At 43.0% G+C, this 25,354-nt stretch overlaps 1 protein-coding gene across 6 annotated transcripts in view; it reads right to left on the reverse strand.

Annotated features, from left to right (window-relative positions):
* Positions 1-1,153: 1,153 nt before the first annotated feature.
* Positions 1,154-25,354, reverse strand: part of PRICKLE2 (prickle planar cell polarity protein 2) — a 353,291-nt gene continuing 329,090 nt past the window's right edge. For 4 of the 6 annotated variants that reach the window (XM_005547533.5, XM_015446153.4, XM_065538703.2 and 1 more), the window contains one exon: positions 5,891-7,223. In XM_005547533.5, the coding sequence (XP_005547590.3) occupies positions 6,349-7,223 (875 nt within the window). In that variant the 3' untranslated portion in view covers positions 5,891-6,348. Of the gene's footprint in view, positions 7,224-25,354 lie in introns of all 6 variants that reach the window. The other 2 variants (XM_065538699.1, XM_065538702.1) reach the window with 1 other exon arrangement.

The raw sequence follows: 25,354 nt of genomic DNA on the forward strand, positions 1-25,354 counted from the left end.
AATAACTGAAAATTAAGTGTGTGGCCTGGGTAGGAATCGGTTTCAAGAATCCTCAAGGAACAAAGATTCTATGAAGGCAATGCACTGAAACCAGTGGTTCTCAACAAGGGGCAATTTTGCCCTCAGGAGACATTGGCAATGTGTGGAGACATTTTTAATTGTGGTTAAATAAACATAATATAACATTTACCATCTTAACCACTTTTAAGTGTACAGTTCAGTAGTATCAAGTTCATCTGCATCGTTCTGCAACCCGTCTCCAGAACTCTTTTCATCTTGCCAAAATGAAACTCTATACCCATTAAATAATAACTCCCCATTCCCTTCTCCCTTCAGTCCCTGACAACCAATCACTCTTCTACGTTCTGTCTCTATGAATTTGACTCTAGGTGCCTTAGATAAATGGAATCATACACTTGTCTTTTTGTGACTGGCTTATCTCACTTAGCAAAATGTCCTCAAGGTTCAACCACATTGTAGCATGTGTCAGAATTTCCTTCCTTTTTAAGGCTGAATAATATTCCATTTTATGTATACACCACACCTTGTTTACACATTCATCTTGTGGACATTTGGGTTGCTCCCACTTTTTGGATATTGTGAATGCTGCTGCTATGAATATGGGTGTACAAACACCTCTTTGGAGACCCTGCTGTCAATTCTTTTGGGTATAGCCCAGAAGTAGCATATGGTAGTAATTCTGTTTTTAAATTTTTTGAAGAACTGCCTGTTTTCCACAGCACTGCATCATTTTACATTCCCACCAACAGTGTACAAGGGTTCCAATTGCCCCACATCCTCACCCACAATTGTTATTATTGTTAACAGTTGCCATCCTAATGCTTGTGATGGGAGACATTTTTAGTTGTCACAGTTCCTGGGGGCTGCTACTGACATCTACTGAGTAGAGGTCAGCGATGTTGCTAAACATCCTACAATGCACGGGACAGCCCTCTGCAACCGAGAATTAACCAGCACAAGATGTCAATACTGTTGAGGTTTAGAAATCCCGATTTAAACAATCAGGTTAATCTTTCACAGTAAAACTCATCCCTCCATACCTGTGTCCCTTCTTTACTTTGTTGAAACGCTCAAAGGCAGAGACCACCCCTAAGATCTGGAAAGTGAGGGAGGACGGAGAAGAATGGCACCATTTCTTTTATTCAAATTTTATTGGAAGTTTACAAATGTATTACAGACATCAGTAAAACATCATATCCATTTTACAGGGCACGGATCTCAAGCAAAGTGTTCAGAACAGTCTCTGGCAGAGCCCACACCAAAGGCCTGTTGCAGACCTTCTTAACAAATAGCTTGACACTCAACACAGAACACAGACTCTGGCCTGCCTCACCTTCCCAGGCCCTTTGAGGTTTTGTTTATGCACTTGAAACGAAAGCAGGAGATGGGCAAAGCAATCCTGTGGAGGAAAGAATGAGTTTAGGAGAGGAAAACCTGTCAAAGTCCTAATTTGCTAAAAAAAAAAAAAAAAAAAAAATTAAAAAAAATGGAGGACTCATAGTCCTTAGAATGTTAAGTCAGGGTCCATGATCAAATCATGACCCTTTATGGAAAGATATGAAAATCAGCTAGGTAGGTTTGAGAACAGACCTGATTGGTAAGTAACTCCCTCTGAAAAATTTAGAAAAGCTTGGTCAGTGACCTGTTGAACATCAATGGCCAAATGCTGAGCAGAGTGAAGGGATATCTCAGAGAACTCTCAGAATAGAACAAGAAGATTTTTCTCTATCCTATGGATTCATCATATTCAAAACACAGAAATGTTTTCCTAACACTACGTGACTTTCCCCTCCTTTATATTTCCTTGAGGAAAGCTAGTTTTGTCAGCAGGAAGTAAGCTTATAAAATAGTATGGCTCCCAATAGTGAGTCATATTTTATGGGAGTCTTGTGTTGACTAGGCTACTATTATGAGAAAATGGAAAAAGAATCCAATTTTTTCTTGATCTTAACTTTGAGGACTATTTCTAAATGGTCATAAGAATAAGCTCTGGTATCTGCTGAGGCACCAGAGGGACAAACCACTGGAGACAAGGCAAAGGCCATTTCCACTTCTCTTGTGCTTAAAGAAATGTACCTCAAAAGGTGGTGATCTGAAACTGCCTTCAACAGCTGGCAGTGGAGGCTTGGCTACTGAGTCCTGCATATGCAAATGCTGTCTGCAGAGCCCATTTTAAAGCCCTGAAGGTGCAAAACAGTTGCTAACAGCAACTGTCCTGGCATGAAGTATTCAGATAACTGGTTCAGTTTTCCACTTTCCTTTGTCATGGACGGATCTTCCTTCTTAGGCTTAAGCGTCTGTTTTCTGTTAGAAATACACAAAGAACACTTCTCCTTGGAATTTAAATATGTTATTATTATTGTTTTTTTGTTAGAAGGTGGGATTAGATGAAGAATAAGATGAAGTCCTACCTCACCTCTGCAAAATGAAGACTGCCTATAGTAATTGGCAGAGAACATGAAAATGGCAAAGGAGGTGAAAGAGATTTTTTATCCTTTAGCCTAAGAAGTCAGCTTCCTTGAGCCTCCACAACCTGGGGTGGGGAGGAGAGGGTGAACTGGAGTCTCCGTATTACTTATAAATATTGGTTCCTAAATGTTCCTAACTATGCTTCCTAAACTGTTTTTGTTCTATGGCAAGAGAACCAAGGGTGGAAAGACAGATACGAATCAGTTCACAAATAAGATTTGTTAGCAGACTAATAAGATCAGTTCTGATCAACTGGTCCTGGCTGGTTGGAGTGTTGCAAAGATCTGTGAGGCTGCATCCACATTCTCAGCGAGAGTATACAGTGATGCATTAGTTGTATCTGCTTAGCTTGCAGGGAGCGCAGAGCACATGCCACGTATATGTCATCACAGGCCCCATCTGAACTCAACAATAGCTAGTAGTACCCAAGAAGCAGAAAGCTGCCGAAGAAGGAAGAAAACATAATCTTGTTATAGTGCAGGAGCATCCTACAGGAAATGAGGATTAGAAAGCACTACTCCCAGGTCCTGTGTTAGAAACACAAAATTGCTCAGCTGGTTGGGGGTAGAAAGAAAGGAATAAAAAATAAAAGGTGAAAGTGGAAAGAAGGGGTCAAACAACCCACACCAGGACTTCTCCCTTGGACGTATGAAAAACCAGCAAGCATGGTTCTGATCTCCCTTACCTCATTTACCTTCACACTTGGTAGAGATCCTACAACTATATGACAGATGGAAAGTGCCCTGAATACCATCCTCAATGCCACCTGGCTGCTAAGAAGTCTTTTCACAGTACCAAGGGTGGTATGGATGGGCAGAGCCTCTCAGGAAACTGTCAATGACTTATATTTCCTGGGCCTGGGAACAAGCCAGCTATGTTGCTACTGAATTGAGCAGCAATAGGAAATGAACTGAACTCCGAAGCTGCAGTTCTAACCGCAAGACAAGAAGATCAATATTAGGAGAGGTGGAAAAATAACCACCAGGGCATTGGAGAAGACAGAACACTGGAAAAAGATTACTCTTCTGGAAACCAGTCTGTTGAAGATGGAATTATGATCTAAGAGGAAATGAGTACAGGCCCCACTCACAGGAGGAGCTTGTCCAATAAGAGTTAATGGTTTTGATGGAGGAATTAGGTGAGGACCTTAAGTTCTTGCCTCAGGGAAGAATGCACTGGGAATGGGATTCTGGGATGTGATGTGTGAGCTATCACTAGCAGGTGGAATTCCAAATACAATGATGTCCTTTTCCTCAACAGGGCATTCACTTGGAGGTTCTGCCATCATCGCAAGGAACTGGCCTTCCGCATTCAGCATTCTCTGTAAGGTTGCATTTGGGGTAAGAAGAAATCTGCAATGGTAGAATAGAGGGAGGTAATCTTGCTAGTAGACAGTTTTACCCTGAAGCTTGTATGTCATTTCATCTCAAGCTTTGAGCAGTTCAGTCCCTGGATGCTCTCTGGGCATCTAGACTTATGCCTCTAGACCCCTCTGGGCACTGGCCATGTGTCAGTTTTTAGGCCACCTTCTTTCTGCTGATGGTAGTTGAAGCTTTCTTTGAGAAACGTAAGAGGTATTCTGAGAAAAACAGAGTTAGGAAGCAACTTTTACTGGGAGAATTTCTTTCACTGGATTTGGGGCCACAGAGGACAGACATATTTTCAACTGTTTGCTAAGATAAGTGATCTACTTTTCCCCTTCTCTTTTCTTTTTCCAAAATTGCCTTTTTAGTTTCATCAATCAAGGAACTTAAAACTCCAAATTGGACCCGCACAATTTCTACCAGAAACCTGCTACTTTAGTAGCACGGTGTTGCAAATTATTTCTTAATCAGTTTGCCAAGCAGTTTACAAACTTACTATACAAACGTAATAGAGTTAATTCTCCGGAGGCTCGGATAATTAATGAAGCATTTAGATATGAAGATAGCATGCGGAAAACAGCCACAACCAACATGTGCATTGCTTTTTTAAAAAAATCAGTGACAATGACAAATGTCATATTAATACCTGAAAAGCAAATTATTTTAATACATCCCGAATGGAGTGCCATTACCATGTCCTTTACAGCCTTCCTTTCCTCAGACCCATCTGGGACGGGGTCTGAAATACTGCTTTTGACATTCTCTCCATAAAAAATACTAGAAAATGTTTACTACTATACTGAAAAGAGATCACGCTCACCTCACCATGGCAGATGGCCACTGTGATACACCGGGCACTACACTGACAGTACATCTCACTACAGGTGGGTCCTCCAATGGATTATTTCAACTGCCACAATCCATTAAGGGGAGGAGGAGGATGGAAGAAACCAAGCGCTTCATTTTTAACTGAAGCAAGGTAGGGAGTTTTATTTTACTATAAACAGCACAACCGTTAAATGTCTTCATTAAGCAAACTCACTTTTGAGCCCAATTTCTGACCAACGGTCCTCAAAGTTCAAAATGGAAATCCCCTCCCGACAAAGCCTGTTTTTCAAAGTCACTGCACCACTGAAATCTCAGTAGCCCAACCTTCCTGAGTAACCCAGATACTCTGGTTACTGAGCTGGTTACACTGGATTCTTTCTACAACCTCTGGGAGCTCTTCGAGACGTGGTTGTCACCTGTCCTCTGTTTCATTTCCAGTTCTTCTTTTCCCTGACCTGCCTTCAGATTCTCCTTTAACTTCTACCCTTGACCTGCTTTCTGTTTTCAAATAGCCTTGTTCCTTCTCCAGGCATGACATGTCACACACCGTCCCTCCCAGAGCCCCCTCAGAATCCTTCTGTCCCTCAATCCCAAATGCTTAAGTTCATTTGCTTTGAGGACAACCGGTTGTCAGGCTAAGGCAGCAGCTCTGTCTGCCTTGGTAAAGGAAAGCAGATAATACAATCCAGGAAACATGAGCACCAGAACATAATGCCACATTCAAAACAACGTCATGCTGACATCACACAACAGCACCACTCACAGTCACTTTCACTTTCCCCAAGGGATACATCAACATTAAGTAACTTCAACATTCCCAGCAGGGATGGCATTTCTCACAGAATTTTACTGACACTGGTTGGTTTCTCTAATTGGCAAAAATTACATTTGCAATTTAAAAAAAATTACTACCACTTTGTAGAAAATAAATTCTACTGAGGGTGGGAGCAGACTTAAGGATGGCTCCTTAAGATGGAATGGAGCATAAAATGCTTTGGGTCTAATAGTTATTTTTTTTCAGCCACAAAAAGCCAAATTGAATATATTCCTTTGAAAAAGGTCTCACTGACATGTAACAAATTTGTATAGAAAAAAAAAAAAAAAAAAAAGGTGGTACCGGGCCACCTTTTAATACTACTCAAAGACAATGGTGGATGTGCATGCAAGTCCCCACTGAGTCCTACGATATAGAAATTCCTTTGATATTACAAAATACAAAAATATTTTATCAGAACTCTCATTTACATTGCATTTACAATGGACATGTAAATAACTTAGTCTTGGGTCCTGGCTAATAAACAAATTACTTACTGAAAAAAGGGTCCTAAAAGTAAGAGAACCAGAGAGGATAAAAGCGAGCAGGAAACAATTTGCCATCTTGCGAGATGGCAACTCAACACAGAACTGATGGGAAGGAAGTGACCAACCCTGGCCTCAATAGAGTCTACTGTGTTTCCAAAGTGAAATGTGCAAATAATATTCAACATGCCAAGAACTGTGACTACCTATTGAGTCAATCTGTAACCTTGCCTCCATCTACTGACAGCATTTTCCCTTTTCTCCCCCATAAGCCACCCCTAAAAGCGCTTTAACATTTAAAACAGTGCAAGTTTCTGAATTTACATTCTTAGCTCCCATCTTCTCCCATTCCCTGATCCTAATCATATTAAGAAATGATACAGTTTTTGCTCTTCTGTCTTTTCCTGCTGTGCAACTGTCCTCTGCCACCTAAGGTGGAAGATTTGGGGAGGCCGTAGGAGCTGTATTTGTGCAGTAGCTCATCGCTCGTGACGTATCGCAGGCGCGCTGGCTGGGGGATGGGTTCTCCTAGGAAATAGCCCTCGTTGTCAGACTCTGAAGAGGAGGAGCAGGTGGAACACCAATCATACTCCGCGAAGTAGGGTCCCCATCGGTCCCCAAAGGCATTCTGCAAAGCCAGGTCCGACACAGTCCTAGGGCACTGGCCGTACAGGTCCCTCCGGGACCCATGCCCCATGCTCTCCTGGAAGCTCCGCTGGCGCATGAATTGGTCATAGTCCTCCCTGGCTCTCAGAGGGGGCCTATCTTTTAACCGAGAGATGGCCTCGCGTTCGCTGGCCAGGTGGAGGGCGTTGTCGGAGCGAGAGCGTCGGGAACGCCTGGACCTGTGAGGTCGGAAGCGGCGGTTGTCGTCACGCGAAGTAGCTCTTCTCCGGGTGCGTTCGCTCATGGGCTGGATCCTCACGCCCTCCTGCCCTGGCAGCTTGCTGCCCGCCATCCCTCCATCAAAATCAAAGCTCTGATGCATCCTTCCGTGGGACTGCAGGTCTCTGTAGCCAATGGGGTTGCTGAGCTGGTGGAGGTTTCCCTCCATCTCCTGGTACTGCTGGGCGGAGAGCAGGCTGCGAACTGACTCTGCGCTCCGGAACTGCATGGACGAGTTAAGAGTGCCCATGTTGCTCAGCTTCTCAGACACATTCATTCCAGAGTCTTTGCTGAGGTCAGGCATGGAAAATCGGGATAGGTGCTCCTGGCGCTTGGCACCACCATCAGCAGAGAGGCCTGGGGGAGAGAAGAGGGGACCACAGAGATTAATACAGATGTGCAGCGATAAGATTACTGTCACCGCTGGTCATCTATATAGGGTCATTACATACCATTGTGCACTTGTGTACTGCACAAAGACCCTCTCAGGGGGCACATGTGCCCCGTGAGAGGGTTCTCCCCACTTCACAGCAGGTCACTATCTACTTAGACGGGGCACTTGCTTAAAATGCATCCAGAGATGTATTTTACCAGTTGCTAGTTATTCCAAAGGCTCATCAAAGTTACTAAGAGCCCACTGTGTATCTTATGCATGATGCTTCCTCTATATGAAGTTTCACTTTGCAAAGTACTTTAATTACATTTTTGAGTCTAATGATGCACTATAAGCTCTGTAGGACAGATATTTTGGATGAGGAAACTTTAAGCTATAGAAGCTGGATCATGCCCAAGCTGTTTCTGGCAACACTGAACACTGGTTCCACAATACTGGGCCAGTTCACTTCTCTGTTGGCCTGCAGCAGTTTCCTGCTTTGCCTGCTGCCCTTAGTGGCAGGTGGCTCCCTATCAAAAGTGTCTTGGACACTAAGTGACTCCCTAGGTATAGATAGAGAAATATTTACTCTCTCAGACCATTCAGTGAATGCTCCAAGGTTGTAAATGGGTCCCTAGCAGCCAGAAGATGTGGGTGGGACCCCAGGGGACCTCTCTGTCACATGGGTAGGGACTTTTAAAAGTAAAGCAGTGGGTCTGATGCTCTCTAACAGCAGGTGCCCCAGCAATGGACCTCCATTTCCTAAGTGCTGTCAAATGAGCTCCTGGCATCCCTCAGATGAAAACCATTTTGAAGGTGGTGGGAGATACTGACTCCAGTAACTTTCATTTTGCTCATCTTCAAGCAGAGCTCTCTCAGGAGATGTTTAAGAATGGGCCAGGTGGCAAAGTCTCAGCATTTTCCACTCATTATATGTTGCAAGGATCAGCCATTTCTGGTCATAGACAACATGCCTTTGGATTGCAATGGCCCATTATCGCCCCTGCCACTGATTATTCCTGTCTTCTACTGAGGCCTCCAGCTTCCTCTTCTGTGACAAAACCTAAAACAGTGTTATGAGCACTTTGCAAAATTACTTGGCAATATTTACTAAAGCTAAATACACAGACACATATATGAATTATGAATAAAGCCGCTCTGAATATCCTTGCCCATTTTTTGTGGACTTACGAATTTCTGTTGGGTGTATGACCAAGAGTAGAAACTCCCCAATTCTCCGTCTTCACTCTTGGTTATAGAGTAAACAGGAGTTAGTAAGAAGGTCCAAGAAATGGACAAGGGTATTCAGAAAAGCTTTCTTGTAATAGCCCAGAAATGGAAACAACTGAAATGTCAATTATCAGGAAAATGGATAAATATATTGTGGTCTTTTCTACCATTCCCCACTAAAAGGAATCCAGTCTCTTCAGAAAAATGGCCAATACCAGGATAAAGGCAAGGAAATTAAAAGAAGCAGGATCTTGTTATGCCATAAAGTAGGAAAGTATTAAAAATAAGATATGGTGGGGGTTTGTCAGAAGAACACAGGGCCTATCTTGAAGGGAACCCCACTGGCCAAATCTGACCAATTTGAGCATTAAAATATTTAAGGGAAGTAATGATTTATAAACCACTGAAACAAATAGGAATTCACAAGTCCATACTGATAACAGATAAATAAAAACATAAATAAATAAATAAATAAATAAATAAATGGGGGAAAAGAGAAGGCTCTATGTATGGTGGAATGCCAACCGCTGTCAGTAGAGTAAGTTCACAAGGAGGAAGGGGGTGCTAGATTTGGAAAATCATTTTATAACCATTGGCGGTAGAGTGCTTCACACAAGAATCAAAAAGTGTGCTACATTTAGGGGGTAAAATTTGATGGGAGAGAGCATTGTTTTAAAGTGTTTCCCTACACATTGCTTATTAGTTGCAAGGGAAGAATTAGTAACTAAACAGTGGTAAAATCAGACAACACCTTGACCTGAAGTTCAAACTTAACATCCCTGGTGAGATGCAACTGCACCCTGTATGCCTCCAGTTGAGATGTACTGAGAAGGGCACACTATCGTTTATGTAGTATTCCAGTCAAGAATGCATTTCCTGAATGTATTCAGGAGGAAACATTAGACAGATCCCAAAAAGGAGGGACATTTGTTATGAAAAAAGGGACTGTAGTCTTAAGACCAGCCAAGGCTGAGAGAATGTTCTAGATTAAAGGGTACAAAGGAAACATGGCAATTACATATAATACCTGATCCTGGACTGGAACCTGCTCAGTAGGGAAAATAAATGCTGTAAAGCAGGGGTTCCCAGACCCCAGGCTATAGACCGGTTAGGAACCAGGCCACACAGCAGGAGGTGAGTGGTCGGTAAGGGAAGCTTCATCTGTATGTACAGCCACTCCCCATTGCTCCAATTACCGCCTGACCTCTGCCTCCTGACAGATCAGCAGCAGCATTAGATTCTCATAGGAGCGTAAACCCTATTGTGAACTGCTCATGCAGGATCTAGGTTGTGTGCTCCTTATGAGAATCTCATGCCTGATGATCCATAACTGTCTCCCATCACTCCTAGACGGGAACGTCTAGTTGCAGGAAAACAAGCTCAGGTTTCCCACTGATTCTACATTATAGTGAGTTGTGTAATTATTTCATTATATATTACAATGTAATAATAATAGAAATAAGGTACACAATAAATATAATACACTTGAACCATCCCAAAGCCATCCCCACCCCCTGACCCCAGTCTGTAGAAAAATTGTCTTCCACAAAACTGGTCCCTGGTGCCAAAAAGGTTGGGGACTGCTGCTATAAAGGAAAATTTTTGGTCAGCTGAAAAAAAAAAAAAGGAACATGGGCAATAGATAGAAGTATTATGCTAAGTTTACTGTGGTCAATGAATAATGGTGATAATGTGGGAGAAGATCTTTATTCTTGGGAAATATGTATAGAAGGATATGGCAGTAAATGGCCCAGATGGATGCAATCTGCTCTCAAATGGTTTATAAATAAAATGTGTGCATGTGTGTGTGCGTGTGTGCATGCGTGTGAACATGAAAGAACAAATGTGGCAAAAGGTTGACAATGGATCAATCTACGTAAAGAGTACATTATAGGTGTTGTTTGTTCTATTTTTGTAACTTTTTTGTAAGTCTGAAATTATTTCCAAATAAAAAGTTTCTTTAACATTGGAATATATTCATGTGATATGATGGTTTTTAATTCTGAAGGAAATTTGGAAACATCTGGACACATTTTTGGTTGTCACTATTAGGATGGGATTCTACTGGCATCTAGTAGCTAGAGGCCGGAGATGTTGCTAAACATCCTACAATGTGCAGGATGGCTTCCTTGCCCCCATACAGAATTTTCCAAACCAAACTGTCAACAGTCTCACAATTGAGAAACCCTGATATGATGGAATATTACACAATAATGAGAACGAATAACTACACCCAAGAACATGGATGTATCTCGTAGAAAATGCTTGAACATGCAAAAAGAATATGTGCTGTATGATTCCGTTATATGAAGTTCAAGAACAGGCTGAGGCTATCTATAGTGATACAGGTCAGGGCAGTGGGAGGCGGTATGAAGAAAGCTGCTAGGGCACTGCAGTTGTACTATAGCTAAATCTGGATGGTGACTGTAAAACAATACACATGTGTAAAAATTCACTGAGGTGTAGTTTTAATATTTGTTTGCTTTATTTTGTGTAAGTTATATCTCAATAAAATGGAGTAAAAGTAAAGCAACGTCTGGCCAGGTGTGGTGGCTCATGCCTATAATCCCAGCACTTTGGGAGGCCAAGGAGGACGGTTTGTTTTGAGCTCAGGAGTTGGAGAAAAACCTGGGCAACATGGTAAAACCCTATCTCCACTAGAAATACAAAAATTAGCTGGGCGTGGTGGTGCATGCCTGCAGTCCTAGCTACTCAGAAGACTGAGGTGGGAGTATCACCTGAGCCCAGGAGGTCGAGGCTGCAGTGAGCCGAGATCATGCAACTGTACTACAGCCTGGGCAACAGAGCGAGCCCCTGTCTCCAAAAAAATAAACAAGTAAATAAATAAATAAAAATAAAACAATGTTTGTTAAAGGGTCGAATTTTAACATTGGATATTCCTATAAAGAAATTAATCTGCCAAATATCATAAACTCCAGTAATTTTCTGTTTCAATTTTATTCCTGGGATAACTGTCAGGGCAATAGCAGTTGGGCCCTCCAATCGCTTGCTTACTCTGCTGCTTATCTCTGACATACAAATCACAAAAGCTGATTTACAATAGCTTAATCACTTCCAGAGCCACCCCACTATGAAAGCAGAGAAGAGAGGATAACAACCTAAGATGATGAATGAGTGGTTTGAGTGGATGAACTCTAGTAAGGAAAGAAAACATCTTCAAACTCACGTCTAGAAACAAAAAGGTGGACACAATGATCTTCGCAGGGTTTTCTACCCTAGCTCTTGAGTAGAATTAGGGTCAGCATAAATAACTTAGCAAATACTATTAATTTGCCAGCATGCTGTTCTCCCGAACCTGTCTTTCATAAGCCCAGAAGTGCAGTGTTTTTGAGAGCATCCTGCTTGTGAACAGATTCCTATTTCCGTGAGGAGGTGACCTCCAAGAGGAGCAGCTTCTATTCTGTTGGGAGGTGTACTGCCTTCTGGTATCAGGCTTCTGCATCCTGGGAAAGCTCGGGATACCCTGAGGCACCCCCTTGAAAAAGAAAAGAGCTTGATCAGAGCAGGAGGGCCCTGTTGCACAAGCCCAGCATCTACTATCAGTTTTACCTAAATGTAAGCTATTCATTCCCCTGGAGTATGTGTGGGTGGGACTGGAAATACTACCTGCTCACTCTAAAGAGGAGAAATGCCTCTCTTCTGATTCATTAACCCAGATTTTCCTCCAGGGTCTTCTTGCATGCAGGGCATGAACAGAAAGGCCAATGTTGACCAAAGATGCACAATGATTGTGTACTTGCCTCTAAAAAGGGGAGTTCTGTGGTTACTTTCATTACTGGCAAAATCCAAAGTCCTTATGCAGACCTTAAGGCCCTACGTGACTTGGCTCCCTTCTCTGTCTCCAAGATCATCAACTAAACACTCCTCCTCTCTTAACTCTGCTTCAGCTGTGCTTATATTCCTCCCCCTCTCCCCAAACACAACAAGCTCATTCCAGCAGGCCTTGGAAAACTCTCCCCTTTGCATGCCTGACTTCTTCTGTTTGTTAAAGTCCTTGTGTAGATATCACCTCCTCAGCAGTGTCTATCCTGAACACTCCTTCTAAAGCAGCAAAGTTAGTTGTCTTCTGGCCAACCACTCACTATTGCACTTGACCCTTTTTTAAACTACCCACCCTGACTTATTAAGGTCGTATGTAAGTTTGTAGCTGAATGAATCCCCTGGGAGCAGGGATCTTCTCCCCACTCTTCACTGTATTCTTGCAGAGCTAGCCGTGCCCAGCACCCTTTGGTGCTCAATACATACTCACGGAATAAACATAAATGGATTCTCATGTTATCCACAGCTTGGAAAAAAGCAATCACCCTCTGACCTGGAGTGGGTCAGTGCTGTGATCCACATGGGTGGGGTTCCAAACATCAGGAACAAAATATCACGATCACACCTGTCAATCTCCGTCTCTGGCGATTCATTATATAGTCCACCATCTGGGGTTTCTCCAATTTTAAACTCAAAGTACACGTGATTTATAATGAGCTCCCTGCACTGCAGAAACGTTTTCTCCTTATTAATCACAGCTCTGGTGATGTGTTTAAATTAGCAGCTGATACTGTCTCCAAGGTGGAACTGTATTGTCACAGGTCACACTCCAACTTGAGAAACACTCCTTCCCCCTCTAACTGCGAACAGAACTGGAGACCTACCTTCTGGCTGGGTGACTTGGGGAAATTTTTAGACCTCTTGAGATGCATCAGTAAGATGGGCATAATGACAGGATATGAGTACTAAAGCTGTAGTGATGATTAGATGAGGAAAACATATCTTTCCTTTTTAAGGTTCATCACGACTATGATGCATCTGTGTAGTTTTTGTTTCGTCTCTGTCTTCTTGATAGATCAGCAGCTCCATGAGGGCAGAAACTGTGTTCCTGTTTGCTAGCCCTGACCTCAGTACCTGGTATTCAGTATGCAGGAAGAAGGTTTAGTAAGGCCTAAAATTCCCCAAGGAAAGAAAGCATGCCTCAAGACTGTAAATGCCCTCCAGACATTTACAACTCATACTGATGATTTAGCTCCCTTTCAGTAGGGTCTTTCCTATATTATTTATCTATTATTTATGTGCTGGGGCAGAGACATGAAGAAAATGGAATTGTTTAGAACAGGGGTTTGCAAACTACAATGGCCAATGAACCAAATCCAGCTCACTGCTCCCCTCCTGTTTTTGTAAATAAAGTTGTATTGGAACACAACCACAACTATTCATTTGCATATTGTCGAGGGCTGCTTTCCGGAGTTGGGAGTTGTGACAGACTGTATGACCTGCAAAGACTCAAATATGTTACAGGCAAACAAATACTCACTGACTGCATGATTGTATGGATTAATGAATTTGAGAAACAGGGCCTGATGCAGTGATATTCACTTGAACACCAGTCACTGTTGTAAATTATCTGTGCCTCTAAACCATGGCTGGGATTCCTCCTCCACACAGATGAAGTTCAACTCTCCATTTGTCTGTGCTGAACAAGACCCAGTGTCAAAATACTGCAAATCAATAGAGTCCAACCTAATGGGGCTCTAACATGCCCTTACTCTCCTGTAATAAACACATTTTTCTTTTCTTGTTGCTCAAGCCACGGGGGGTGTGTGTGTGTGTGTGTGAGCTCAAGCACACGTGTGATAGGGAGGTGGGAGCTGCAAGCTAAATTTGCCAGAGAACTCCGGCTGCAGCACATAGTCTAGGGCAGTATGAAGGCCCCCACATCCTCTGGAGGATCTGGCAGAAGAATCCCACCTGATGGCAAGGAGACACAAACGCCAGGTCATTTCCCTCTCAAGCAGAGCTCTGTTTTCTTAATTAACGGAGAGGAATTTTCCCCTGCCAAATAATGCAGGTTTAATGAGAGGTGCTCAGGGTGATGACAGAGTTAAATGCAGTGATTTATCCATATCCCAAGGGTCAGTATGACTGGGAGCTCTGCAAACGTCCACGCACCACAGGGGTGCAGGTTCCCACAAGATCCATGGCTGTGCTTCTACAAAGAGAGGTCAGTATCCAGTTCAGCCTGCTGTTCTCCGTGGTTTAACTGCCAACATGAAGGTGTAGTTGGGGCATTCTAATGTACACTGGCATTTCTGTCTGAGTAATGTTTCCCTCTCTACAAATAGGAGGTCTCACACAAACTGGCGTCTGCAAGAAAATCAATGTCCTTCAAAGAATGCTCAAGGTCTGATGGAACAGAAAGAAAATCTTTGCTGGCTTCCCTCCCCCATGTCTTTGGGGGCAGAAGGTATGCATGCAAGTCCAGAAAGAAGAAAAAGCAGACTAAGATTGAATGGCGGACCTTAGGCACATCTCTCTGTTCCTTATTTACTGTCCTGTCTCATCGCACTCTGCACAAGAAGACAGAGAGCTGTGTTTCTGCCAACTTCAAAGATACATTACCAGGCAAGGTGGCTCACTCCTATAAGCCCAGCACTTTGGGAAGCTGAGGTGGGAGGAGCTCCTGAGCCCAGGAGTATGAGACCAGCCCTGGAAACATACTAAGACCCCCTATCTACAAAAAACAAAAAACAAAAAGTTAGCCAGGCGTAGTGGTGTACACCTGTAGTCCCAGCTACTGGGGAGGCTGAGGCAGTAGGATCACGGTTACAGTGAGCTATGATGACACCACTGCACTCCAGAGCCTTTCAAAAAATAATTTTTTTAAAGCATTCACATTTCATATTTCTAAACGAAATAGTATCTATTCAACCATGCCCTCCAGACATTTACAACTCATATTGATGATGTAGCTCCCTTTCATTAGGGTCTTTCCTATATGATTTTCATTTTCTTTTTTGCTGAGATAGAAACATGAAGAAAATGGAATTGTTTAGAACGGGGGGGTTGCAAACTACAGTGGCAATGGGCCAAATCCAGCTTACTGCCTGTTTTTGTAAATAAAGTTGTGTTCGAACACAACTACGCCTATTCATTTGCATGTTGTTGGTGGTTGCTTTCCAGATTTGGGGAGCTGTGACAGAATGTATGATCCGCAAAGCCTCAAATATTTACTTTCTGGCCCTTTACAGACACAGGTTGCCAACCTCTGGTTTAGCATCCTGCAGCAAGCCTGAACAGCCCCAAAGTCATGGGTGCTACACAGTTTAAGCCTCTCAGACTATGCAAAAAGTGTCCCGAGGTACGTGTTTGTTTGTTTGAAGCATGTGTGGCGGTAGCTTGATCAGGTCCCTTGGGATCCTTTTTCCAACTAAGTCAATCGATTTCATCAACACCCTGAACTTCAAATTGGCAATAGCTGGAGAGATACTGTCATCTGGGCAGTGGAGCTTAAACGCCACCACATGTTTCTTAGTGACAGGGCATGGAATGGCTCAAACAGAGTATGACAAAGAAGGCTGGGGGTGGGGACAGAGAGTGGGACAATATGAATGCACTCGACAGTGTGATCTGTGGACGAGCCACAATGCTGTCCCTTGGGAGCTGGTTGAAACCGCAGACTGTCAAGCCCTCACCAGACTTGCAGAATTCAAATCCACATTGAACAAGATCCCTGGTGATTCCTGCGTTCATGAGAGTTAGAGGAACACCAAGATGCTGGGAGTTTCAAGGACGATTTTCTTTGCAACACAAGGGTGCTTCTACTCAAGGAAACAAGACCCTCATAGCCTCAGAGACTCTAATTCAGGGTTTCCCGACCTCAGTACTGCTGACATTTCGGGCTGGATAATTCTTTGTTTGGTGGGCTGTCCTGTGCACTTCAGGATGTTCAGCAGTATCCCTGGTCTCTACCCACTAGATGCCAGTCGCACATCCCTCTGGTTGTGACAGCCTGGAAATGTCTCCAAACAGTGCCAAATGTCCCTGGAGGGCAAAATCGCCCCCAACTGAGGACCACTGCTCTAACATATCCTGTCCTTGACCTGCTGCTTGACAATAGCCCAAGGGGAGCTCTGTTCCTGTCCACCGAAGTGCTGCAGTGAGTTAAACCTGCTCTACCCCACCCTGCAGACAGGAGCCTCGTCACATTGGGGGTTGTCGCCCCTTCTTTCTAAAGAAGGATTATCAGGGCTCTGCCTGGTTGGGTGTGGTATGTCCCTAAAACTGGGGAACTTTAAAAGTTATTTTCTCTCTAAACTCTTCTTAGAAAATGCACATTCCTTTCTCTCAGTGGGTATCAAGAATTCCCCAGTTAAGGCCTTTGCTGTCTCATTTTCCTGGCAGATTTGAAGCTTTTGAAATCCTGAATTTTTGATGCATCTTTTTTACTTCCTTACTCCAGTCACCGACCTATCTAGCAGGTCTCAGGTGACCAGCAGATCACAAGTTGGCTCGCAGTCAGTTACACATCTGCCATCTGCTCTGGTGCTACCAGGAGCAGTGCTGGTAGTCTAGGGAACAATTTCCTCTGCCAGCTGCACTGGGGAACGGGGAGGGAAGGGGGAGGCCAAGCCCTGGGGCAGGGGTGGGGGAGGGGGGTAGTATACATAACTTCTTACTTCACACTCCCACCCCCCAGGCTTGGCCTGCCTTCTCTCTCAGGGACAGGCTGTTTAGGCCCAAACTAAAGAACAGCCTCTTTACAACCAGCTGCTTCCAAAGAGGGTCATGGACTGATTTTGGTTTTCCCAACAAAAGCAGCTTTGTTTTTTAGCAGCATTCATTCTAGGGACTTGCCTTTGAACTGGAGGTTGGGGAGTGACAAGCATTATAATGGGACTAGAATCACTTCTCTTACAGACCCAGTACAGTTACAAGGACAAGTCGGATAAAAACTTGAGTGTGGACTGGAGGTTTCTTACATTCTCTCTCTTTACTTGCTCATCCTATTAACTTTCTGATAAACCAGTGACCCCAACAAAGATGGAATCAATTTTAACTCATACCACTTGTAAAAGTGAAGGAGGAAACCAGGAAGGGACATCTTCCAGAATCATGTGGAGTCAGCTTTAATATCTACCACTCAGCTCCGTGGGGGATTCTGGTTGTATTGCCACAAAGCATTTGCTAATTGAAAGGACGCACAACAAATTCAGACCAGTTGAAGACTGTTTGCCAGAGTTTGCTCTGGGTTTACACTGACCCCATGCTGCTTTCTAGAACCCATTAGTCTGGGTCAACAAGCAGACCATGCTGTATTTACTTGGGAGACACTTGACTACACGAGGACAAAAGCTAAATGGCTCCCAAGTGGTACAGAGTGGGCAGCCAAGAACCTGGGGACCCACTGAGTTGCTTCAAAGATCTCTGACAAAGCCCTGCTATTGCCAGGCACTGTGAGCACAACTGTGAAGAAGGCCCTTTAAGAGGACATCGTAGAAGGATATGACCTAGTGCAGAGAAAACAGATAACCAAGTCAGCATAGCAAGGTGACCATTATAGATAATAATCACTAGGAAAGAAATAAAGGGGATGCTATGGCAGAGAATAAAGACTGGACCTACTTTGAGTGCTGGAAAAGAAGTCTGTGTTGGTGATGACTATGGGGAGACCTAAAGGATGAGAAGGAGCCCACCGAGCCAAGGGCAGGGAAAAGTGTTCCAGGCAGAGGGAGCAAGAATATTTTGTACTAGAGAAGGTGCCACATGTTCTAAGATGTAGCAGAAGGGCAACGACACTGGAGCGTTGTGAGCAAGGACAGCAGCAGGAATCAGGCTCAGAAGGTGAACAGGAGCCACACGAAGGTTCTTCCTAGGCCACTCTGGGTTTTGAAAGTGTCTTTCATATGCTGCTGGCAAAATTTAAAAAAGTAACTGAGAGGCAGCACAGGGGACTGGTGACAGCATTGGCTTTGGAGTTCGCCTTCCAGCTCTGTCCCTTGAAGCTGTGCCTTCTCAGGCAGACCTGGACTGTTTTATGCTCAGTTCCCTCATCTGTGAAATGGGAATAATCACACAACCCAAGGGAGAAGGTATTAAATGGGTTAAAACACAAAGTACTTAGAACAGTGCTAGGGCGGGCGCACCAAATGAAATATTCAATCTTCTTACTGTCCTTTACTCCATATTTATCTGTCACTTTTAAAGCGTTTTTATGCATGTTGTCATATGTGAAATTGCTGGGCATTGTTATGCAATCTAAGTCGGAAAGGGGAGTTGGGATAATTTGCCCAAGGTCATACAGAAGCTACCTAAGAACTCTTCTCCCACCTCCTGCCTTTTATTATTGTGAATATAAAAAGTAAAAGGAATGTGGCCAGAGTGCTAGCAGTCAGAGATTTGAGGGCAGGAGACAGAGAGAGAAGTACAGATACAGTGACACTTCCCAGCTTCTAACTAGCAGCTACAATGAAAAAAATCCTTTTTATTAATGTATAGTTTTCTATTGTATAAATATGAATTACATGCAACAACATGGATGAATCTCATAAATATAAAGTAAAAGATGCCGTGATAGAAAAGAACATGTACAGTATATCCCATTTATATGAAGTTAAAACCCACCCCAAATCATCTATGCTGTTAGATGTCAGAATAGTGCTTACTTTGGAGAGAAGGGAAGAGCAGCAGCTGCGAGGTGGCATGAGGGAGCTTCCAGGGTGCTGGTCACTGTCTGTTGCTTGACTTGGGAGATGGTACCATGAATGTAATAATTCACTGAGCTGTCACTTATGATTTTTGCATATTTGTATTTGCTATACAGCTATATAATGTTTAAGAGAAATTATCACTGAGAGGCAAGAATGCACTCATGACAATGTAAAAGGTAAATATGCAGAACTCACTACCCCTACCCTAACACACACACACTTCCTCAACAGCATGTCTCGTACACTAGACTTGTATGGCTAGAACACATGGTTCCAACTGGTGGCCAATACACTAAGCTTTATTTAATCTCAAGGGTTAAATTTCCTTTTGCCTTTTTAAGTTGGGATACACCAGAACCTTTATCACCTATGCTCTTACCCCTGGCCACATTTAGCATTTATTATACCTGCTTGTCCACATCCCTCCTTTCCCCATTAGACATATGCATTTCCCACTGGTGTCAGCCAACTTGATGAGGTGGGTTAGATGTTTGGATAAAAGTGGTTTATGGATTTAAGAGGCAAAATACAATGTACTCTTTTAGGCTTGGGATCTTTGCTTCTCAAGATCTCCCTTCTCTATAGCTGGGAGTTGACAAAGTGCCATTCGTGGGATAGCAGTTCATGACCTCATGTACAACAGAATCAGTTACTAGACTGGCTGACAGATGGATGAATGGGTACAATGGACAAGAAGATGGAATAATTTGTAAATGGACGGGTGTATAGTGTGAAGGGTAATAAAGGGTGGGGATAAATAAATGTAAGGATAACTGAATTAATCAATCAATGGGTGCAACAGTGATGTAGGTACAGGAGAGACAAAGTTTTGGGCTCTCAAAAAAAGTTAATCTCCAAGTGGGACCTAATTAAAGAGCTTCTGCACAGCAAAATAAACTACCAACAGAGTAAACAGACAACCCACAGGATGGGAGGAAATATTTTCAAGCTATGCATCTGACATATACAGAATCTATAAAGAACTTAACTGAATAAGCAAAAAACAACTCCATCAAAAAATGAGCAAAGAGGGAGAAGGCAAGAAGGCAAGTTGTCTTCAACTAGACAAAGACAAGTGGAACAGCTCCCACGGAGGGATTGAGATGACTGGCATGCTTTTAACAGATCTTCAGAAGGAGGGAACTAAGAATGGACGGAGGCAAGACACAGAAGCTGGGCTGAAAGGGGAGAAAGCTGGGAACCCTGCATGGGCTACCCTGCAGCAGGACTCACTTTTGAACAACAACAGCTCAGGGGATATGGGTGAGTTGAACTGGCAAGAAGCAACCTGCTATCATCACAGACCTCGGGAACCCTAGAAGGAGGGGACCCCTTGACCACCATGGACCCTTGAGGTAGCAGGGAGAGCTGTTTAGAGAAGTGTGGGACAACAAGCCAGCTGATGTGGAGCCCAGAGGGTTTGGTGTGGGGGTGTCTTTAATGTAGCATGGCCAAGGATGGCCATCCCCCTGTACTCGACTTGCTCCCATAAGAGACTTTAGCCCTAGGAGAATTGTTGGATCTGATCGCTGCAGGATGGTCTTGCACATCAGATGGGGCTGGTCTGACCTGAGCACCCCTTAGTCTGTTGGCCTCTTCCAGGGCCCCAGCCCGGCCAAACCTGCTTAGAGGGCAGTCTTGGGTACCTTGGGGGCCCACAGCATAGCTTCTGTGCCAGTGAACCTTGCCTGACTGGTAGAGAATTCCAGTGAGGTGTGGCCTATACAGCCATGCACATGCTCCCTCCCCATACTGCAGCTTTCTCAGGGCCCATGGCACATGGGTTGGCACATGTCTGCACAGATAGGTTTTGCTTTCCTTGCCCCGCCAGCACACTGGAGTGCAGTCTGCACCTACCCAGCCCCCAGCCACCATTGCAGATGGAGCTTTGGTGGGTACCGAGCCAGCGAGCCCCACTCCTGCCAGCACCCTGCCGTTATACTAATACTACACAGAGAATAGCAGATACCCCACATCCTCAGTGATTGCTCCTGCTTGCAGGGCACAGAGAAGGCACCCAAACCTGCCCCAGCCAGCACCCTTCCCCAAGCCAATACCATATCCAGTACAACCACATGCATAATCTCCAGCAGGGGCCCCCCACTCCATCCAGCAGTGCTGCCACTGTCACTGTGGTGAACACCCACAGGGATGTAGGAACCCCTTCATCTGCTAGCACTTTGTTACAGCTGCCACACCTTGGCACTCCCCGTGCAGTGGACTCCCAAACCTTGCGGAGCCAGATAACAAAGCTGGGGCCCAATATAAGTCCCCCAGAGTTAGAGCACAGTCTAAGAGTTGGGAGCTGGGTGTTGGCCCCCTAAAATCTCCCCAAAATGAAGCCAGTCAGTTGAATCCATCTTATACCAAAATCAAACCCTCAAAGTCATCAAATAGGATTAAGAAAAAAAAAAACAAAAAACAAAAAACACACCCATCCAAAGGTCAGCAACCTCAAAGATTGAAGGTAGATAAGCCCACAAACATGAGAAAGAATCAGGGAAAGAATGCTGAAAATACAAAAAGCCAGAGTGCCTTCTTTCCTCCAAACAACCGCTTCACCTTTCCAGCAAGGGTTCATAACCAGGCTGAAGCTAACATAGCTAAAATGACAGAAATGAAATTCAGAATATGGATAGGAACGAAGATCACTGAGCTCAGGAGTACACTGAAACCCAATGCAAGGAAGCTAAAAATAATGATAAAACAATGCAGAAGCCGACAGACAAAATAGCCAATAAAGAGAAAAATATAACTGACCTCATAGAGTTAAATAAAGCCATTACAAGAGTTTCACAACGCAATCACAAGTATTAATAGAATAGAGTAAGTGGAGAAAAGAATCTCAGAGCTTGAAGATTGGCTTTTTGAAATAAGACAGGCAGACAAGAATAGAAAAAAAAAAAAAAAGAATGAAAAGGAATGAACAAAACCTCTGAGAAATATGTAATTATGTAAAAGGACCAAATCTATGACTGATTGGCGTCCTTGAAAGAGATGGGGAGAATGGAACCAACTTAGAAAACATACTTCAAGATATCATTCATGAGAACTTCCCCAACCTAGCTAGAGAGGCCAACATTCATAAGATACTTCAAAAGAAGATTATCCACAAGACACATAATCATCAGATTTTCTGAGGTCAAAATAAAAGAAAAACATGTTAAAGGCAGCTAGAGGGAAAGATCAAGTCATCTGCAAAAGGAAGCCCAACAAACTGACAGCAGACTTCTCAGCTGAAACCCTCTAAGCCAGAAAAGAATGCTGGCCAATATTCAACATTCTTAAATAAATTCCAACCCAGAATTTCATATCCGGCCAAACTAAGATTCATAAGCAAAGGAGAAATAAGATCCTTTTCAGATAAGCAAATGCTGAGGGAATTTGTTACCACTAGATCTGCCTTAAAAGAGCTCCTGAAGGAAGTACTTAATATGTAAAGGAAAGACCTTTACCCGCCTCTGTAAAAACACACCAAAGTACACAGACCAGTGTCACTATAAAGAAACTACATAAACAAGTTTGCAAAATAACCAGCTAACATAATGATGACAGGATTAAATCTACACATATCAATACTAACCTTAAATGTAAATGGGCTGAATGACCCAATTAAAAGACACAGAGTGGCAAGCTGGATGAAGAACCAAGAGCCATTATAGTATGCTGATGTCAAGAGACCCATCTCACATTCAATGACACACACAGGCTCAAAATAAAGAGATAGACAAAAACCTACCAAGCAAATGGAAAACAGAAAAAAGCAGGAGTTGCAATCCTACTTTCAGACAAAACAGAGTTTAAGCCAACAAAGATCAAAAAAGACAAAGAAGGGCATTACATAATGGTAAAGGGTGCAATTCAGTAAGAAGATCTCACTATCCTAAATATATATGTTCCCAACATAGGAGCACCCAGATTCAAAAAGCAAGTTCTTAGAAACCTTCAAAGAGATTTAGACTCTCACACAATAATAGTGGCAGAATTTACAGCCCCACTGACAATATTAGACAGATCATCAAGAAAAAATTAACAAAGATATTCAGGACCTGAACTCAGCTCTGGATCACGCAGACCTGATAGATATCTACAGAACTCTCCACCCAAAAACAACAGAATACGCATTCTTCTCATCACCACATGGCATATATTCTAAAATAGATCACGTAATCAGAAGTAAAATGCTCCTCATCAAATGCAAAAGAACTGAAATCATAACAATCTCTCAGACCACAGCACAATCAAATTAGAAATCAAGAATAAGAAATTCACTCAAAACCATACAATTACATGGAAATTGGATAACCTGCTGCTGAATGACTTTTGGGTAAATAATGAAATTAAGGCAGAAATTGAGAAGTACTTTGAAAGTAATGACAACAAAGATATAACATACCAGAATCTTTGGGACGCAGCTAAGGCAGTGTTAAGCAGGAAACTTACAGCACTGAAATGTTCATATCAAAAAGTTAGAAAGATCTCAAGTTAACAACTTAACATAAAAACTAACAGAACTAGAGAATCAAGTGCAAAGAAATCCCAAAGCTAGCAGAAGACACAAAATAACCAAAATTAGGGCTGAACTGAAGGAGACTGAGACACAAAAAACCATTCAAAAGATCAATGAATCCAGGAGCTGGTTTTCTTGAAAAAAATTAATAAAATAGATAGACCACTAGCTAGACTAGTAAAAAAGAAAAGAGAGAAGATTAAAATAAACACAATCAGAAATGACGAGAATATTACCACTTACCCTACAGAAATACAAACCACCATCAGAGAATATTATGAACACCTCTATGTATATAAACTAGAAAAATCTAGGAGAAATGAATAAATTCCTGGACACATACACCCTTCCAAGACTGAACCAGGAAGAAATTGAATCCCTGAACAGATCAATAATGAGCTCTGAAACTGAGGCAGTAATAAATAGCCTACCGGCTGGGCGCGGTGGCTCAAGCCTGTAATCCCAGCACTTTGGGAGGCTGAGGCGGGTGGATCACGAGGTCAGGAGATCGAGACAATCCTGGCTAACATTGTGAAACCCCGTCTCTACTAAAAATACAAAAAGCTAGCCGGGCATGGTGGCGGGCGCCTGTAGTACCAGCTACTCGGAGGCTGAGGCGGGAGAATGGCGTGAACCCAGGAGGCGGAGCTTGCAGTGAGCCGAGATCGCGCCACTGCACTCCAGCCTGGGCGACACAGCGAGACTCCGTCTCAAAAAAAAAAAATAAATAAAAATAAAAAAATAAATAAATAGCCTACCAACCAAAAAAAGCCCAGGATCAGATGGATTCACAGTTGAATTCTATCAGGTATCCAAAGAAGAGCTGGTATCATTCCTACTGAAACTATTCCAAAACATTGAGAAGGAGTGACTCCTCCCTAAATCATTCTATGAGGCCAGCATCATCCTGATACCAAAACCTGGTAGAGACACAACAACAACAACAACAACAACAAACTTCAGGCCAATATCCTTGATGAACATTGATGCAAAAATTCTTAACAAATTATTGGCAAACCAAATCCAGCAGCACATCAAAAAGTGTATCCACCACAATCAAGTAGGCTTTATTTATCCATGGGAAGTAAGTTTGGTTCATCATATGCAAATCAATAAATGTGATGCCTCACATAAACAGAACTAAAGACAAAAACCGTATGATTATCTCAATAGATGTGGAAAAAGATTTTGATAAAATTCAACATCTTTTCATGTAAAAAACTTTCAATAAGCTAGGTACTTAAGGAACATACCTCAAAATAATAACAGCCATCCATGACAAACCCATAGCTACCACCATACTGAATGGGCAGAAGCTGGAAGCATTCCCCTTGAAAACCAGCATAATACAAGTATGCCCTCTCTCACCACTCCTATTCAACATAGTATTAGAAGTCCTGGCCAGGGCAATCAGGCAAGAGAAAGAAATAAAAGGCACTCCAAATAGAAAGAGGGGAAGTCAAATCATTCCGGTTTGCAGATGACATGATCCTATATTTGAAAAAACCCCACAGTCTCAGCCCACAAGCTTCTTAAATTGATAAACAACTTCAGCAAAGTCTCAGGATCAAAAAATCAGTATGCAAAAATCACTAGCAATCCCATACACCAACAATAGTCAAGGCAAAAGCCAAATCGGGAATGAACTCCCATTGACAATTGCCACAAAAAGAATACATTACGTAGGAATACAGCTAACTAGGGAGGTGAAAGATCTCTGCAAGGAGAACTTCAAACTACTGTTCAAATAAATTAGAGATGACACAAACAAATGAAAACACATTCCATGCTCATTGATAGGAAGAATCAACATCATGAAAATGGCCACACTGCCCAAAGTAATTTATAGACTCAATGCTATTTCTATTAAACTACCACTGAG

The sequence above is a fragment of the Macaca fascicularis genome, chromosome 2, assembly GCF_037993035.2.
Source record: "Macaca fascicularis isolate 582-1 chromosome 2, T2T-MFA8v1.1".
In the NCBI taxonomy this organism is placed as follows: Eukaryota; Metazoa; Chordata; class Mammalia; order Primates; family Cercopithecidae; genus Macaca; species Macaca fascicularis.